The 17,632-nt window shown below is 46.7% G+C and overlaps 2 protein-coding genes across 2 annotated transcripts; one reads left to right on the top strand and one right to left on the bottom strand.

Annotated features, from left to right (window-relative positions):
- The first annotated feature begins 9,856 nt into the window (after positions 1-9,856).
- Positions 9,857-10,210, top strand: LOC136536619 (uncharacterized). The gene has a single exon (XM_066528852.1). It carries the CDS (start codon positions 9,857-9,859, stop codon positions 10,208-10,210), a length of 354 nt encoding a protein of 117 aa, XP_066384949.1.
- A 639-nt stretch (positions 10,211-10,849) lies between these two features.
- On the bottom strand, positions 10,850-11,880 carry LOC136538946 (protein S40-4-like). The gene has a single exon (XM_066530867.1). The coding sequence runs from the start codon at positions 11,763-11,765 to the stop codon at positions 11,184-11,186; it is 582 nt and encodes a 193-aa protein (XP_066386964.1). The 5' UTR covers positions 11,766-11,880; the 3' UTR covers positions 10,850-11,183.
- Between the last annotated feature and the right edge of the window lie 5,752 nt (positions 11,881-17,632).

Here is a 17,632-nt window from a genome sequence, read left to right as displayed (position 1 = left end):
TACAGGAAGGAAACAAGCCATGTTATTTCCGTTGCCTCGCGACTACTAGCGTGGTACCACGGGCCCACGGCCTGCTGCAGTGACGGCACCGTCACTACAGTAGTTAGGTCGCCCATCTTTCAGCTAGTCTTGTCTTTTCCATCAACCCCCACTCTATTTCGCACAGCTGCTCAATGATGGCAACCACCGCTGGCCGGCCAGGCGGCCATGGCCCTCTCGGCTCTCGCTCGTCCTTTTTTTTTTTGAAAAGAATGCTCTTGCTGGTCCGAACCGAACCACGCCGCGCCCCTGCTACACACAGGGAGCCGCTGGTCGACACGGATGGACGCGGCTATAAAAACCTGACGACCATCGAGCTACGGTATGTCGTCATCATCGATCGTCTTCTGCAGCAGAATTTGTGGAAAACTGGCGCCGTAGTGCGATCGCTTGGCTGCCGTTTTTTTCTCCTGTTGCTGTTGGCGACAAAAGCTGGGTCAACCCACGCACTGCACAACGCCTACCGCCCACAATTAAACAACGAGCACAACGCCTCCCTGCACCACCAGGTCCCGTCCAGGCGCCAGCGCCAGCGCCAAAGCCAAAGCCAACGCAAACGCGGCGTTCCGCTACCGCGCCACCGCCGCGGATTAAACAAAAGCAAAACCACCCGCTGGCCGTGCGGCCTGCTGCTGCCACCTCCCTCCCCCCGATCTTTTTCCTTTCCTTTCCTTCTCAGCGCGTCGGAATCAAATACTTTTAACGCCGAAAGCAACGGGCGCGTACGCATCTCACTGAGGCTCTCAGCATCTTTAGGCCTGGCTTAGTTGGCGAAATTTTAGAATTCATTTTTATTTGGTAATTAGTATTCAATCAAGGACTAATTAGACTCAAAACGTTCGTCTCGCGATTTCCAACGAAACTGTGCAATTAATTTTTTTTGTCTACATTTAATGCTCCATACACGTATCACAATATTCAATGTGATGATTGCTGTAGCACTTTTTAGAAAAACTTTTTGAAACTAAACATGGCCTTAGAAAGGAGGGAGATGGCACTAGCACTAGACGAGGTGAGGAGGGGAGGGAGGCGTCGCTGCCGCTGCCTAGGCGCACCAATCCGGGTGCCCACATGTCCCTATTAGCGTGTCCTATAAGTTGTACCTATTTCAACAAAGAAATCATATTTTTCTCTCATAATATATCAATCGTGTCTTTTCAGCAAAACTAACAGGACCACTCTCTCGCAATCGCTCTTTTTCCTCCATGGCTCCATGCCACCGCGAATATTTGGGTTTCTACTTTGTACTTTATATATGTGCCAATATATGGAGCTGTGTCGAAATACCGTTTCTTGGCAATCGAGGAATTCGTGTATTCTAGAAGAAGCATGCGTGGAAAAAATACGAGCGTAGCAAGTCTCGTGATTCTCATATGATCCAACGATGTGCCCCATTTTTCTGTTTTATGCGTCGTATTGACACTGTTTATTTGGCCATGTACAGAGCGGGAAAATTAGGACGTTTGGACTTTTTCTAGATACACTGATTAGTAGTGTGCAACTAAGAGGCCTCACAATTTAGCATCTAATTAAAAGATGAAACTCAAATTAATGAAGGGTATTGTAGTCTTTTCTCTATAGCACTAATATATCCTTAAACTTCCTGTAAGTTGATTTAATCAGGGATGGAGAGACAATGTCTTGATAAATAATGCATGAAATAGTAGTCTTCTTCACTCAATGATTTACCCGCCAAAAAAAAGTGTATGCGCAATCATTTTGCAACTCAAAATTCTTAAAAAAAATTCAGTATGTCAGTGTCAAGTGTCAACTACCCCAGAGAGTAGTTTTTTTTTGCGACGAAAGAAGAATTATATTAGATAATAGCTGGGTACATGAAAACGTTACAAGCACTCTGAATTACACAAATATTTAGAACTAATTTTCATCTAAATTGTACCCACGCTATGAATAGCTCACCTCCTAACCACCCGGCCCCAATGCAAGCAAGGAGGCACACCAAGTCATGGTCTTTCACATTAGGCCAGGGAGTTTGGGATGGGAAGTGCCGTGTGTGGTGCGTGTTGGCATATAGCATGTTCGCTTGGTCGTATTTGGCTTATAAGCCATGGCTTATCAGTCAACGAATAATATTTTTTTTCTCACACTAAACCAGTCAACAGTACTTTCAGTCATGGTTTATAAGCCAAACCAGCCCAAACGAAGAGGGCTATAGCATTTCTCATGTGGGGGCAAATGGGAACCGGCATATTCTCGGTTCCTCACTTTGCAATTAACTACTCCTACATGTATGTGCTAACCAACTATGGTTAATGCCAAGTGTCGACATATCGCCCCCCTCCTCCAATCAGCGAAGGGGCCCACGCCTACCCTTCTACTTCTTGATGAGTTGCTGTCATTTTCAGATCGTTTTGTTTATTTATTTATTATTTTTCCTTTCCACCCTCCACACGTCCAAATCTGTCTGGCCGACTTTTTTTTTATATTTTAGCCCTTTTTTGAAAATTTCTTACAAATAGACCCCTAACAGAGAGAATTCAGAAAACGGACCCTTAGCTCGACGCCATTGATGCTGGCGCCGAGCTAACACGTCTCGGCGCCCGCGTCCCTGGCGCCGAGCTCCTGGGCTCGGTAGATGACATGACAGGGAGCTCGGCGCCGTAGATCTTGGCGCCGAGCTCGGCGCTAGAGTGACTGACGCCGAGCTCCCTGCCATTTAACCCCGGCCCAACATTCCTGCCCAAGCGTTTTTCCTCTTCTTTCTCCTCCCTCTTGGGGTTTTTCTCTTCCCACTTCACCCTACCTCACGAATCAACATATTGGACCTTCGAAACTTTGATTTGATCCGTAGATCTTCAAGAGCAAGGTATCCTCGCTCACCTTCTAGTTTTTTTCGCATCGATTCGGTATATATTAGTCGGATTTTTGAACGTAATAATCGTCATCACTTAGGGTTTCATTGTATCCATCAATATATGCATTATACAACCGTAGGATGATGCCAAGGCGTGAAAAAACTAGCAAACCTAGGCGCATGTAGTTATGTTATGGGTTCATTGTTGTTCATCAAATGGGAAACCCTAGGTTTATGGTTTAATGTTAACTGCTTTGGGTTCTTAGAACGAAATTGATTGTATTGTAGTTATGGTTCTCATTGATATTTATTTGTGATATTTTGATTTATGTTTGTTAAATTACATCCGTTTTGTTAGATGCAAGAAATGTTTCAGGAGGAGTTTTGGCGAAAACGGGGTCGTCCTCGAGAATTATATCCCGACGCATCTAGCAAAGATGCCCCCGTCCCTCCTGACCTCCCTGTCCCTAACTATGACTGTGGTTTCCCGGCCCATATTTTTCAATCGAAACATCCGGACACAGCGGCGCGTTGCTTCTACACATGCGGTCATTTTAATGTAAGAAATTGTTTTCACTATCATTTTTCTTTATTTATATAAGTATGCTACTAATATTTTGTTGGAATCTCATTGTGTAGGACCATGAGAGGTGTGCCCTGGTATTTGCTAATCAAGAATGTACCATCAATGGAGAAGACAGGACGACACTTCCTAAAGGCCTCGATACACTGAGGGAAGCACCAGAAAGCATGGAAGAATATCTGCCTCCCATCCTTCCATGCATTTGGTTTTGGGATGTACTCATAATGCATGCCTGGATTCACCGCTTTGATTGCATTAAAAAGGACTGGCAGCTGCTCATACCTATCCTCCCAGTCCCCATATATCATCTTCCACGCTCGCTGCTTAGCCCTCCATGCTTTACCATAAGTTATTACATAACCTCCATACAACGCCTCAACGGTCCTGATAATTGTCCTCACCTTTATGTTGGGTTCTCCTTGCAAAATTCCCATCAACCGCTTGGCAATGAGGGTAGATGTCAACTGCCGATGCCTTAGTGTCAGCTCATGGTCAGCACAATTGTGTGGTCCAACAACTTTTGTGATCTTTCATTTTCCGGTTACCTGTTGCTTTCTTGCATAAACCCTCCATGGGCAACGTTCCTTGTCACACACAACTGTGTAACGGCGCTCCGCATATGAATGCAATACCTTGTAGGGTCTCTTTCGTATCACTGCAAAAGCCTGCAACCGCCTCTTTAAAGCACGGAGGTCAGTGAACACCCTTCTGAAGGGTCGAGATGGCGACTAGAGAGGGGAGGGTGAATAGTCTTTTTGAAACTTAATCACGTTGGCTAACCGAAACAAGTGCGGAATTAAAACTATCGGTCTAGCCAAGACTACACCCCTCTATATATGTTCACTAGCACCTTGCAAAGATACTAATTATGCAACTAAGGTGCCGAGCTAGCTAGAGCTCTCCTAAACAATTCTAGGAGCAAGGTTACACAAACCTATGCCACTAGTACTTTAAGCAACAAGAGAGCTCCTACACATGCTAGTAAGCAAAAGCACAAAGCTAACTAAGCTCACTAGCAATGCTCAATAACAAGGCAACCAATGCCTAATTAGAGAGCGCAAATACTTAGCTACACAAACTAAGCAATGTGACTAACAAGGTTACTAAAACCAAATTGGCCATGCAAGGGAGCTACTTCTATGCTACACAAGCAAGAAGGTAATTAGCAAGCTATACAAGCTATCTAATTACAAGAGCAACTACACAAGCTTAATATGTATAAAAGTAATTGCAAGCTTATGTAAAGGGGATGCAAACCAACGGGAAGAACAACGTTGACACGATGATTTTTCTCCCGAGGTTCACGCATTTGCCGACACGCTAGTCCCCGTTGTGTCGACCGCTCACTTGGTGGTTCGGCGGCTAATTAGCATCACTCGCTAAGCCCGCACATCAGGCGCCGCAAGAACCTACCCCTTGAGTGAGGGTAGCTCAATGACACGCTTTACTAGAGTTGCTCTTCGCGTCTCCCGCGGGGCGAGCACAATGCCCCTCACAAGCACTTCTCCGGAGCGCCGCACAAGCTTCTTGCGCGCTTCGACGGAGACCACCACCAAACCATCTAGGAGGTGGCAACCTCCAAGAGTAACAAGCACCACCGGCTTGCAACTCGATCACCTAGTGCCACTCGATGCAACCTCACGATGCAATCACACTAGAATCGCTCACTCACACAATCGGGTGATCGCTATCAAGTATGTGTGATATGGAGGGCTCCTAAGCACTCTCAAGCATGGACACAAAGTCCCCCAAGGTGCTCAGCCCCAAACATGGCCGAAGGCCACTTCTATTTATAGCCCCAAGGGCTAAACTAGCCGTTACCCCTTCACTGGGCAAAAATCGGGCCGACCGGACGCTCCGGTCATATTGACCGGACGCTGGACCGCAGCGTCCGGTCGCCCGCAGACGGCCACGTGTCCCGATTCCAACGGTCACTTGACCTGACCGGACGCAGCAGCTTCAACTGACCGGACACTGGAGCCCAGCGTCCGGTCGTTTCCAGTAAGGTACCCGAGGCGTATTTCTTCGACCGGACGCGTTCGGTCCACCTTGACCGGACATAGACCAGCGTCCGGTGCAATACCCTCAGTACCGTGTCGACCGACCAGCTCAACCGGACGCATGCTGCCAGCATCCGGTGCTTTCAGACCCAGCGTCCGGTCAGTTGACCGACGCCAGCGTCTTCGTGACTAACTCGTTTTTACTTCTAACTTCTTCACCCTTGCTCTAATGAGCATTCTATTTTCCCAAAAACGCCGAATCCATTTTCCCAAGAGAGGGACCCAAACCCATCTCAACCCTACAAACACCACCTCCTTTGTAGATGTGCCAACACCACCAAGTGTACACTACCATGTGTATGTGTGTTAGCTTTTCACAATCATTTCCCAAAGGATGTTAGCCACTCAACTCGCCACGCCACTCGATCCTAGCGACGATGCAAAGTTAGATCACTCGAGTGGCACTAGATGACCGATATGTAAACAAGTTTGCCCCTCTTGATAGTACGGCCATCTATCCTAAACTCGGTCATAAACTTCTCTACACACCTATGACCGGTGAAATAAAATGCCCTAAGTTATACCTTTGCCTTGCGCATTCCATTCCATCTCCTTCAATGTTGATGCAACACATGCACCAACATGATCAACAATGATATGATCCACTTCATATCATCACGTGATCATATTGGTTTATCGATCTTGACTTCACTTGTGAAAGCTCTAGTTTGATTTTGGTGAATTGATGAAACCCTAAGTGCTAACCTAGTTTATCAAGTGATCATGACATAGGTAGCACACTTCAAGTAGAAGAAGCTAATGAAGATCATAGCATGACAATGGTGATGGCATGGCAATGATCAAGGGCTTAAACTTGAAATGAAGAAAGAGAAAAAATAAAAAGCTCAAGGCAAAGGTATAAACCATAGGAGCTATTTTGTTTTGGTGATCAAGACACTTAGAGAGTGTGATCACATTTAGGTTTGATAGCCATACTATTAAGAGGGGTGAAACTCGTATCAGAATGCGGTTATCAAAGTGCCACTAGATGCTCTAACTCATTGCATATGCATTTAGGATCTAGTGGAGTGCTAACACCCTTGATAATATTTGTGAAAATATGCTAACACATGTGCACAAGGTGTGTGCAGGGTCGGCGATTTCGGGAAAATGAAATGCCTATTTTCTATTGCGCCGGATGCAAATTCTTGGTGGTTGGCACATTGGAGCAAGGGTGGAGAAGATAGAAGTGAGAACAGAGCTGATGCCAGCGTCGGTCCAGTGACCGGACGCTGGATCCAGAAGCACCGGACGCTGACTGCCTGCGTCCGGTCGCATTGACTGTCAGGACAGTGGCTAGGGTTTACCACCGGACGCTGGCTGTGTCCGGTCGAGGAAAACCAGGTTTCGACCCTTACTATACTCGACCGGACGCTGAGGTTCCAGCGTCCGATCAGTTTTAACCGGACGCGTCCGGTCGAGGTCGATACCTTACTGAAAACGATCGGACGTAGGGGGTTCAGCGTCCGGTCAGTTGAAGCTGCTGCGTCCGGTCAGCGTCATAGCCGTTGGAATCTAACAAACAGCGTTTGAAGGCGATGACACGTGGCGTCCATCTGTGGACCGGACAATGAGCCCAGGGTCCGGTCAAGTGGACCGGAGCGTCCGGTCAGAGCGCAGAGTACCCAGTGAAGGGGTACAACGGCTCTATTTCGTGGGGGCTTCTATTTAAGCCCCATGGCCGGCTGTGGCTCACATCTTTGGTCATTTTCATTGACATAGCAACCTTGTGAGCTAAGCCAAAGCCCTCCCACTCATCTATATCACTGATTCATCATCATAGTGAGATTGGGAGTGATCCAAGTACATTGCTTGAGTGATTGCATCTAGAGGCACTTAGTGATCGTGTTTCGCTACGGATTTTGCTTGTTACTCTTGGTGGTTGCCGCCACCTAGACGGCTTGGAGCAGCGAGGATCGTCGAGCGGAGGTGGTGATTGTCTCCGGCTCCGATCGTGGTGATTGTGAGGGGTTCTTGACCTTGTCCCCGGCGGAGAGCCAAAAGGTACTTTAGTGAATTGCTCGTGGCTTGTGTGATCCTCATCTTGTGTTGGTTGTGCGGCACCCTATTGAGGGTTTGGCGTGTGAAGCCAATTAGCGCGTGAACCTTCAAGTGAGTGAATCGCCACAACGAGGACTAGCTTGCCGGCAAGCAAGTGAACCTCGGTAAAAATCATTGTGTTCATCATTGATTCCGAGGTGATTGGTCTTCATTGTTATTCATCCTTGTGATTGATTGGTTCACTCCTCTACACGGCGGTATAACTATCTTGATCACTCTCTTTATTTTACCACAAACTAGTTGACAAGCTCTTTAGTGTAGCTAGTTGTGAGAGCTTGCTTGCTTGGTTGGTGTGGCTCTTTAGTTAGCCTTTGAGAGCACACTAACATAGGGTAGTGTCATTGCTCTTGTGTGAATTGACACTATCTAAACTAGAATTGTGGTAGGTGGCTTGCATTTTGAGTAGGCTAGCGCAACACTCGCTTCGCCTCATAATTGTCTAACCATTTGGTTAAGTGTTGTTGTAGAAATTTTTATTAGGCTATTCACCCCCCCCCTCTAGCCATTAGGACCTTTCAACTTGCTCTTCACCGTTGCCATCGTCCATCGGCGCCAAGTCTTGCTCAAGCTTCACCGCCACGTGGTCCATCACTTCAAAGCCTTTGACTTGCCCTTCACGCTTGCAACCGGTCCATCAAGCCAAGTCTTGTCTTGATCTTCTCCACCTTGATCACATGACTCAATGTCATGTCTCATGTGCATTTAAGCTCCTTCATCATCACATGTGTGAGCTTTGCAACATCTCCAAGCCATATTCACCTTCATAGCATATGCTGCTCATACACATGTACCTGTGGACTAATCACCTATGTATCTCACATAAACATAATTAGTCCACCTAGGTTGTCACTCAATTACCAAAACCAAACAAGGACCTTTCACCTTCCATTCTCAATTACCATGTTAGGACCGGCCTCAGGAGTTCATCATCACGTTCTTCTGTAAACGCCTGATCGGAATGAGCAAGATCGTGGTGGCCAGGAAAGATACGCCTCATCATCTCAACATCACTCTCCGTTAGCTCTCCAACAGGGTGATCATCATCAGAATCAAGAGCCCTAGCCATCTCATATGGATCCGAATCATGCATAATTTCAACACTATTGGATCCACGGAATCAATCTCCAAAGTTTACTTGCGCAGCAACAGGAGGCACATCCACATTCTCAGGAATGTCTCCTGCAACATAAGTATAGAAATGAGGAAAGAATGAAAGAAATAGATGTAAAGAACGGGGTAAGCTCCCAAAAACCATGCGGTTAAGATACTTACTCGGATGATTCTGTGTCAAAGGGATCTCATAAGGAGGATCTGCCACAGAAACATGAGTCTGACAACCATCTCCAACTATTGCATTCAGGACAGATTGAGCATCGAGAACCGTATGTGCCATCTCCACATACAGATAAGGTTCCAGAACGGGAGGGTCGATGTGTGTCTGCTGATCCATTGCTGGGGAAACCCATGAGGGATGGATTCAACTAACACCCGACGCACAACCACGTCTAAACATTACAGCTGGCTCTTCATAGCCGATTTCACATAGTTCTCCCACTGATCCGCATAACCAATTGAGATCATTCGCCTGAAGATGTTGGGAGGAGAACCTAGGTGCAGTACACCATCAACTGCAATGCTATCATCTCCAAGGCAATGCAGCTCCTCCCGAGCCCTTGCAACCATCTCACTAAATGAAGGCCTATCATTGAATAGCACAGGCATGCTTTGTATGTCAACAAACTCAACATATCCATAGCGTCGCTTTCAACGGTGTCTCCATGATATATGGTCACTAGGTTGTCCATCTAGTCCAAACACGTAACGAAACACATGTCCTTTAGTCCAAATTAGACGATAGATAGTACCTAACAAGTACTTTATAACTACAAACTAAGTAAATAAGATAATAACTACGTATATATATACAGTGTACTCACTAAATAGCTAAATCATATTTAGTTAACTAAATATGTAACTACATATCTAAGTAGCTATCTAACTATATCTATGTACCTATATATCTAAGTTTCTATCTATCTACATATATATCTCACTAGATCACTAACTAAATCAACTACCTGAGTCATCACATTAACTAGTAAATAACAAATGCCAACTAAGTAGGTACATTGCATATTCATAATTTTTACCTTTCCAACGACTGATCTGTGGATGTCGACGGAGTCGCAGCGGACGATGGCGTGGGTCAGGCCGACGATCTGGGCCGGCAGTGGCACGGCCAGCCGCTGCAGGTGGTGGGGTCGGTGGTGGTGCGACCGACGACAGCGGTGGCGCGGGATGCCCGGGGCTCCGCGTGGCGAGTCTGGCTCGACGGGCGCGGGAGGCACGGCGGCCGCGGCCGAGGCCGGCGGTGGAGTGCGGCAAGGCGGGCGAGGGGACCGGGGCGCAGGCGAGGGGCGCTGGTCGCGGCGCGGGCGGCCAGCCGCGGGCAATGGCGCGGCGCTGGGGGGCGGCGCGGCCGCGGGGCGCGGCGCTCCTGCACGCCGAGGCGCGTCGGCCGTGGGGCGCGGCGCGGCGCGGGTGGGGGGTGGCGTGGCCGTGGGGCGCGGGCTGTCCACGGTGGCGCGACGCGATGGCGCTCGGCGGTCTCGGGGCGCAGGCGCCGCGGCGCGGGCGGCGGCTCTGCTCTGATAGGGTGAGAGACTGGCGCCGAGCTCCCTGCCATGTCATCTACCGAGCCCAGGAGCTCGGCGCCAAGGACACTGGCGCCGAGACGTGTTAGCTCGGCGCCAGCATCAATGACGCCGAGCTAAGGGTACATTTTCTGAATTCTTTCCGCTAGAGGTCTATTTGTGAAAAAAAAAAGCTAAAATGTAAAACATTCGGACTGTGGACTGTCCGGGGGGTCCCCATGGACGAGTAGACTGTCACAATCTCCTTTCATGCTTTGCAACTGCCAGTAATCCAACGCTAATGCTGCTTGAGACTTAGCACAAGACATAGGATCATTTATTACTGCCTGCTAATGCACCACCAAACAAACTGACAATTTCATGATTAGAGTACTGAAACAGTAGAATAGCTACAGTACCTGTGTTACTGGTACCTATTAAATTAGGACTCAGCTAATTAAGCAATGTTCATCAATTGATCTAGAGTGCTAGCATGGGAATTTTGTCGGAAACACCTTTTTTTTTTTTTGTTGCGGAAATAATTTAGCCTCAGTAGAAACGTTATAAAACATCCTGGATCGAAATGGGTTCCAGATTTTTTTTATAAAAAAAAAGAGTTCTGGATTGGCAGATAATTGCAGTACAATAAAGCAGATCATTAATACTAGTAGTAATAAGATGAATTAATTTTAATAGTGGTAGTAGTCCATCGACGGAGCCTCTCTGGGAAAAAAAATGCCAAAAAACAGAGGCTTTTAATCTCTACTCTCTTCCTCAGCGATCACGACTAGAACGACAAGAACCAAAACACAACAAACAAAAAAGAACTCGTCGAAGAATTAATCCAGAAGGATTAAGGCCACACTAATCAAGCGAAAGCTCCTCTCTTCCTCCTCCTCAAGGCGAGAACGGGATCAACGAGGCCGCGGCGGCAGCCATTGCCGTCAAAGGTGGGCGTCGGAGACCGGCGACGGTGCTGAGGCTGACACCGGTCAGTCCTGGAAGCCGGTCTTCTCCCAGATGGCGTTGCGGACGCGGCGGAGGTCGCGGCCCTTGAGCGTGCGACCCACGCCCTCGCGCATGGAGAAGGACGCTGCCGCGCGCTCCCGGCCCTGCACCACCTCGTGGGGCGGCACCCAGCGCCGGGCCCCGATTCCGCCGCAGCCCACGACGTCGTCGGTGAACGCGTCCGCGAGGTCGTCGTGCGCCGCCCACCCGGCCGCGCGCGCCCCAGCGCAGCTCCCGGCGTATTCGGCGCCCAGGATCTTGGACCAGTCCGGGATGTTGACGGGCACCGACGCCGGCCCCGGAGCCGGAGCGCCACTACCCGCGCTACGAGGCTTCTGCTTGGACGGCGCGGCCACCGGCGGCGACCGCGCGTACGGGTCGGCCGCGGAGGACAGGAACGACGACGACGAAGACGGCGAGGACGACGCCGGGCAGCCGCAGCCGCCGCCGCCGCCGCCCCAGAGGACGTCGGCCTCGTCTAGCTCCACGCCATGGTCAGCGCCCCCCACAGGGTGCACCGCCGGCGCGAACAGCCGGTGCGGCGAGAGGCTGCTCCGGCCGGCCATCCCCAACCGCCCTCCGGTAGAGAGAAGAGAGAAACGGCTGCCTGTGCCTGTGACTGGACTAACAGTCTAACACGAACCACCGCGCGCGGGTGAGGGAGGGGGTAACCTGTGAAGAGTGAAGTGGTTCGCGTCTGGCAACGGGTGGAGGCGCGGGCTTTATAGCGGTGGGCTGGTTAGGAGGGGAGGTGTGGATAAGGTTGATTGGCGCCGCGCCGTGACGAAAGTGGGCGGGGCGGTTGCCTCAAGTTACGACTCTGCCACTGGTGGTGGCCTGGTGTCAGCGTCAGCGTATGGGGTGAGCGGTGAGCTGGATCGGGAGCGTGTACGGTACACTAACGTCACTGAGCGTAGCGTCAGGTACGGGCGGGAGCAGCAAAAGACGGCCGTATGGGCAAGGCGTATTGCTGCGCACTGCGTTCTCGCGCAAGACGACACTGTCGGCTGATAAATCCGACGTGAGTAGGCTTTTTTTTTTGTCGAGCATGTGTACGTCAGTGGAGCGCGTATTAAAGATGGACAAGTTTGGATACCATAGTCCACAACTAAAACAAACACAAATTTATACGAGTGAGGTAGGTACGGATCTTTTTTAAAGAGGTATTGCAAATTCATTTGCGAAAGCATATACAATAATTTCCAAAATCCATGGTGTAGTATTTCTTATATTGATAAGTTTGCTTGAACTTTTTTTTCAGTGACGAATCTAGGATTTTGTCTAATGGTATGGCGTCCAAAAATTTTTATATACAATTCGGTAAATCTATTTTAGCAATTCGATAATAATTATAAAATTGACAACATGATTCGGTATATAAGGAGTAAATAACATAATAAGGCTTAAATTCATGGATTAAGTTCAAACCATCCTCTAAGTATATTATAAATAGTTTAAAAGCCATACCAATAATTGAAATCTCTTACCACTAAAAAAACAAAACATAAACATTTTTTGGTGCGACATTTTAACATGGGTCCATCGTCCTGCTTGCCGCCCGCCCGCCCTCCTCGCTTCCCCAGCCGCAACGTCAATCACGCTCCTTCTTTCCCAATCCCTTGGCCTCGCGGAAAACCACGCGTCGTCCCTGCGCCGCCACGCGTCTCCGATGCCACCGTACGCGACGTCCCTACGCCGCCGCCACACGTCTCCGACGGACCCGTGCCGTCGCCGCCGTACGCGAAGTCCCTGCACCGCAGCAACTGCGTCGACCAGTGCCGGCAGGCTACGCCACCGCCACGAGCCACGAGCTAGTGATCGTGATGATGAAATGCCTTCTTATAATAAAATTGTGCAACAAAATCTTAATTATGCTAAAGTTTGCACTAGTCAACAAAAGAAGCTTGAAAAAATAAAATAAAAGCTAGATAGTTCACAAAAAGCATATAAAACTTTGCTTGAACAATATGAGATATTTGCTAATCTCAATATTGAACTATCTACTAAAATTAAGCAACTTGAGGCTAGTGCAACAACAAATGCATCACAATCAATGATGAGCAACTTGTAAAGAAAAATAAAAAATTAAAAGAAAAGTTAGCTAGCACAAAATGCTTATAAAAGTTTACTTGCTAAAATAGAAACCATGTGCAAACATTGTGATGAGCTAACTAATAAAGTTGCTAATCTTGAAGCCGTTAGTACAACCCCCACCAAGGCATCTAAAAAGAAAAGTTCTATCTTTAACATATCTATAAAGGATGCATCTACTTCTTGTAATGACTTATGTTTAGACTCATCTTTGTGCAACCAAATTTGTGTTGAGAAAGTTATTGTAGATACATGCACACAAGAGGTTGCAAAGGAGAATGAGCAACTCAAGCAAGAAGTAGCTCGCCTCACCAAGGACTTGACTCAAGTGAAAGGCAAGGCGAAACAAGCCCAACTTCATCAAGATAACACCGTCAAGGGAGTGAAGAAGCTTGATGAAGGACAAACCGTGATTTGCTACGTATGCCACAAGGAAGGTCACAAGTCCTATGAGTGCAAGGTGAAGAATAGGGGAGGAGCAAAGAAGAAAGAGAAAAAGCAAACAAGCAAGCTCTCCAAGACCTACACCAACAAGGTGGACAAGAAGGCCTCCACACCATACTTGTTAAAGAAGAAGAAAATGACAAGGTGGTGGCCATCAAGGTGAACAAGCAAGTCAACAATGGGGTCAAACACTTTTGGGTGCCAAAGAAAATCATTTCCAACATGAAGAGAACCAAGAAGGTTTGGATCCTGAAAGGGTAGTGAGAAGTCCGATGGACATCGAGGAATTTGGAGACTTGGCAAAAGTATGGGTGCATTTCATAGGATGCGTCATTATGAATAAAGTCATTGCCAAGTGGGTTAGTGAATACTATGGACCCAAATTCTCCTTCCCATGTTAGGTAACTAGATTCAATTTCCTTCAAGTAGTATCAATTTGCATTTCCTACAAGTGGTATTTCTTACAAATTGGTATCTTTAAGCATCTAGTTACTTTTTCATGCCTATGTTTGCATTTGCATGCTTATATCTTTTATCATGCATACACTAGGTATATCTTATGGTAGGCTTGCTTGGTTTCATTCTTAACTCTTGGAGCAAACCTACATGGTTTAAAATTGTTTAGGAGCACGACACATAGCTTGTCTTACAATTGTTCATCTAATATGTGCCAAAGTCCAAATTATAGATAATTTCTCCCGAATATCGCCTTCGAAAATGACTCACATTCATGTGATGTCATCCTTCAAGTGGTATCTTTAATTCTAAAATCAATGTGTATGTTTCCTACAAGTATTTCATACTTGTGTGCACAAATTTAGGGGGAGGTTACTCTACAAGTTGGATACTTTGAGACTAACACCTTTTTCAAGCTTATCATGTGTGTAATAGTCTCATTAGAAGGAAAATGGAGTCCTCGAAGTTAAGGATCATACTTCAAATATCCCCCACCTATTACAAGTGGTAGAAATCAAATTGGGTTCCACATGTGGTATTTCTAAACCGATATCATCATGTTGATTTCATTTTGATATTTATATGATTTCTCCATGCATTATATAGATTAAATTCCCTTGAGCAATAATTTGCCAATTATGTATATGCTTTGCCTTCTACCATATGTATGCATATATTTAGGGGGAGCTTAATCTATATAATGTGAGAGTCAAATTTTGTGACCTATTCCACTCTACACACAAAGGATCACAAAGTTTGACCCTCCCTTGTGCTACTAATGTTTTCCTTTTTGGTGTTTTGATTTCAAAGGGGGAGAATTTAGGAGACCAAAAGCAAGCATTATCTTGTAGAACCAAAAGCTAGATCATAATAATTTACAAGTGGTAATGGTCTAATAAATGGAGGATAGTGGATTATGGATTAGTCTATGTAATTAGGAAAATTGTAGGAAGCAAGGCTTAAATCCATAATGCTACATGGGGACATTTGCAAGGGAAAGATAAGTTTTCATGTGGTATCCATTTAGTTTTAAAAGTAGTATCTTTTAGCATCATATAACCTTGCCCCTTGCCTTGCATCCTAGCAAGTAGGTAGTTTTCAAATTTCAAAATTCTATTATTCGCTTGTTTTGGTCGTGTTGTCATCCATCGCAAAAAAGGGGGAGATTGTAAGGAAAATGGACCCTAGGCCCATTTACTTTGGATTTTGGTGTTTGATGACCAACACAACCAAGTTGGACTAATGAATTTGCATGTGATTGTTTTGTAGTTCAATAGGGTGTAAGACATGACTTGGATGAAGGCGACGTGATAATTCGATGATCAACACCATAAGCAAGACCCTAGGAGCACAAGAGAAGACCCAAGATATCAAGCAAAGTCTAAGCACGAAGATAGAAACTAAGCCGTACGCAAGATCATGAAGAAACGAGCTCATAGAGGTGACTAGACGCTGGATCGGACGCTTGAGGAAAGTGACTGGACGCTCTGATCAAGAGGCTTAGCAATAGCAGGTGTCAGCAGCAGCGACTGGACGCTGGTGGCAAAACGATTGGACGTAGCACTACAGCATCCGATCGAGTACAGAAAGGTTCTAGAGCGGTGAAATTGTGACCAGACGTGTTTGATTAGTTGATCATGGCTCTAATGGTCAGGACGACTGGACGCATCTGGTCAGGACGTGATCAGCGTCCGGTTAGTAGCAGAAAAGCGGGATTTCATCCCAACGGCTACTTTCTCAGTGGGGTTTATAAATACAACCCCAACCGGCCAAATGAAGTGAGTGGAGCTGAGGAAACATATCAAGGGTGTTGATACACCATTTTAGTGATCTCCACTTGCATAGTGCTTAGTGATTCATTAGGTGATTTGTGAAGGTGCTTTGCGAAGTGCTTAGGTTGATGAGACCACCGCTTATGTGCTTGCTCTAGGTTTAGGCTTAGTGTTTAGTGAGGTTTGCATATCTCTTACCACTCGGTGCATGCGCGCACCATTGTTGTACATCAGAGGGGCTTTTAGTCTTGCGAGATCACACCAACCGCAGTTGTAGTGTGGCCACCACCGTATACCGGAGGGGACAAGGCCCGTGGCATTTCGGCCGAAAGCTTGATAGTGAAGACGGCGGGGAGCATTCGAAAGAGGTTTGCTGGAAGGCACGTCGGAGACCCACTTGCGCATGGGGAAGGCCCGAGGCTATCCATGGAGTTACATGACCGGGAGCTTGTCCCTTGCAAGGGATTCCTTGTGAGGGGCTCCAATGAGGACTAGGAGGAAGCTTACATGCTTCTCAATACCTCGGTAAAAATACCGGAGTCGGCGACGGGAGTTTGCATATCTCTACCTTGCTCTTTAGCTTCCGCATTTACATTGATTGTATTACTCCTTTTGCTGTAGAGATAGCAACACACTAGCAAAACTATAGTTGCATAGTTATATAGATTATCTATTGCATAGGTTTTGCTAAGGTTAGAAAAGGTGGCCATAGTTTAGAGTTAGAATTTTAAGTCGCCTAATTCACCCCCCTCTTAGGCGTCACGGCCCCCTATAGTCATATTCGCCCGTAGGCACAAACTCTACCAACTCGTTATCTACATGCATGAAATGATGATGCAACACTTAGTAATACGGCAACAACAACCCTTAAAATAAGAATACATCTATCAAGCTACTAAACTAGCCCTATCGACTAAGATGCTAAGTTACCTATCATTCTACTAACAGGTATGAAACATTGCATGCATTCTCTTATCAACTAGAGGCATCCCTATTCTTAATATCGATTTACTCTATATACGATAAAATAAGGAGTACTAGCTATCCTATTTATCAACCTATTCTAAGGCTACAAAAATTACAGTGGGTACCTAATAAGGTTATGAGTCTAGTGTAAAATTTTCTGAGCTAGCACTTCTACCATTTCAGCACGAAAATTCATTCTCTAAATAATCATAATAACAACAAGCCTTTTAAAACAAATAAAGTAACCCCAAGGATACCACAGAACTATATGAGCTAAATACACTAAATGATAGATCATGGATTTAGGAACCTAACCAAATTTGCTTCACAATTTTTGGACACTTACAAAATTTCATATTAATTATCAAAGATCAGTTCACAAATTAAATTAGAAAAGCAGTAACTACTTCATTAGAAAAGAAAAAGGGTGAAACAGCCCAGCGTGGCCCACGAGCGACGCGGCCCACTCCACGCAGCGCGCGCTCACGCGTGCTGCGCCGGCATGGCCCAACCGCGCGGTAACGGCCCACGACGGGGTGGCCCCTGCGCGCCTACCAAATTTGCGAAAACACCCTCGAACTAACTGCTATTCCCCTAACCCCAATGCACCCTATTCCAATAGTCTTGGCTTAAGCGATTTAGCCCTTGGAACAATCTATCTTCACAATGACCAAACCCTCAGGCACCCGCGCGTGCACCGACGC

Source organism: Miscanthus floridulus, chromosome 2 (genome assembly GCF_019320115.1).
Source record: "Miscanthus floridulus cultivar M001 chromosome 2, ASM1932011v1, whole genome shotgun sequence".
Lineage (NCBI taxonomy): Eukaryota > Viridiplantae > Streptophyta > Magnoliopsida > Poales > Poaceae > Miscanthus > Miscanthus floridulus.
The sequence above is the reverse complement of the archived record's forward strand: the minus strand, read 5'-3'. Positions and strand labels throughout refer to the sequence as shown.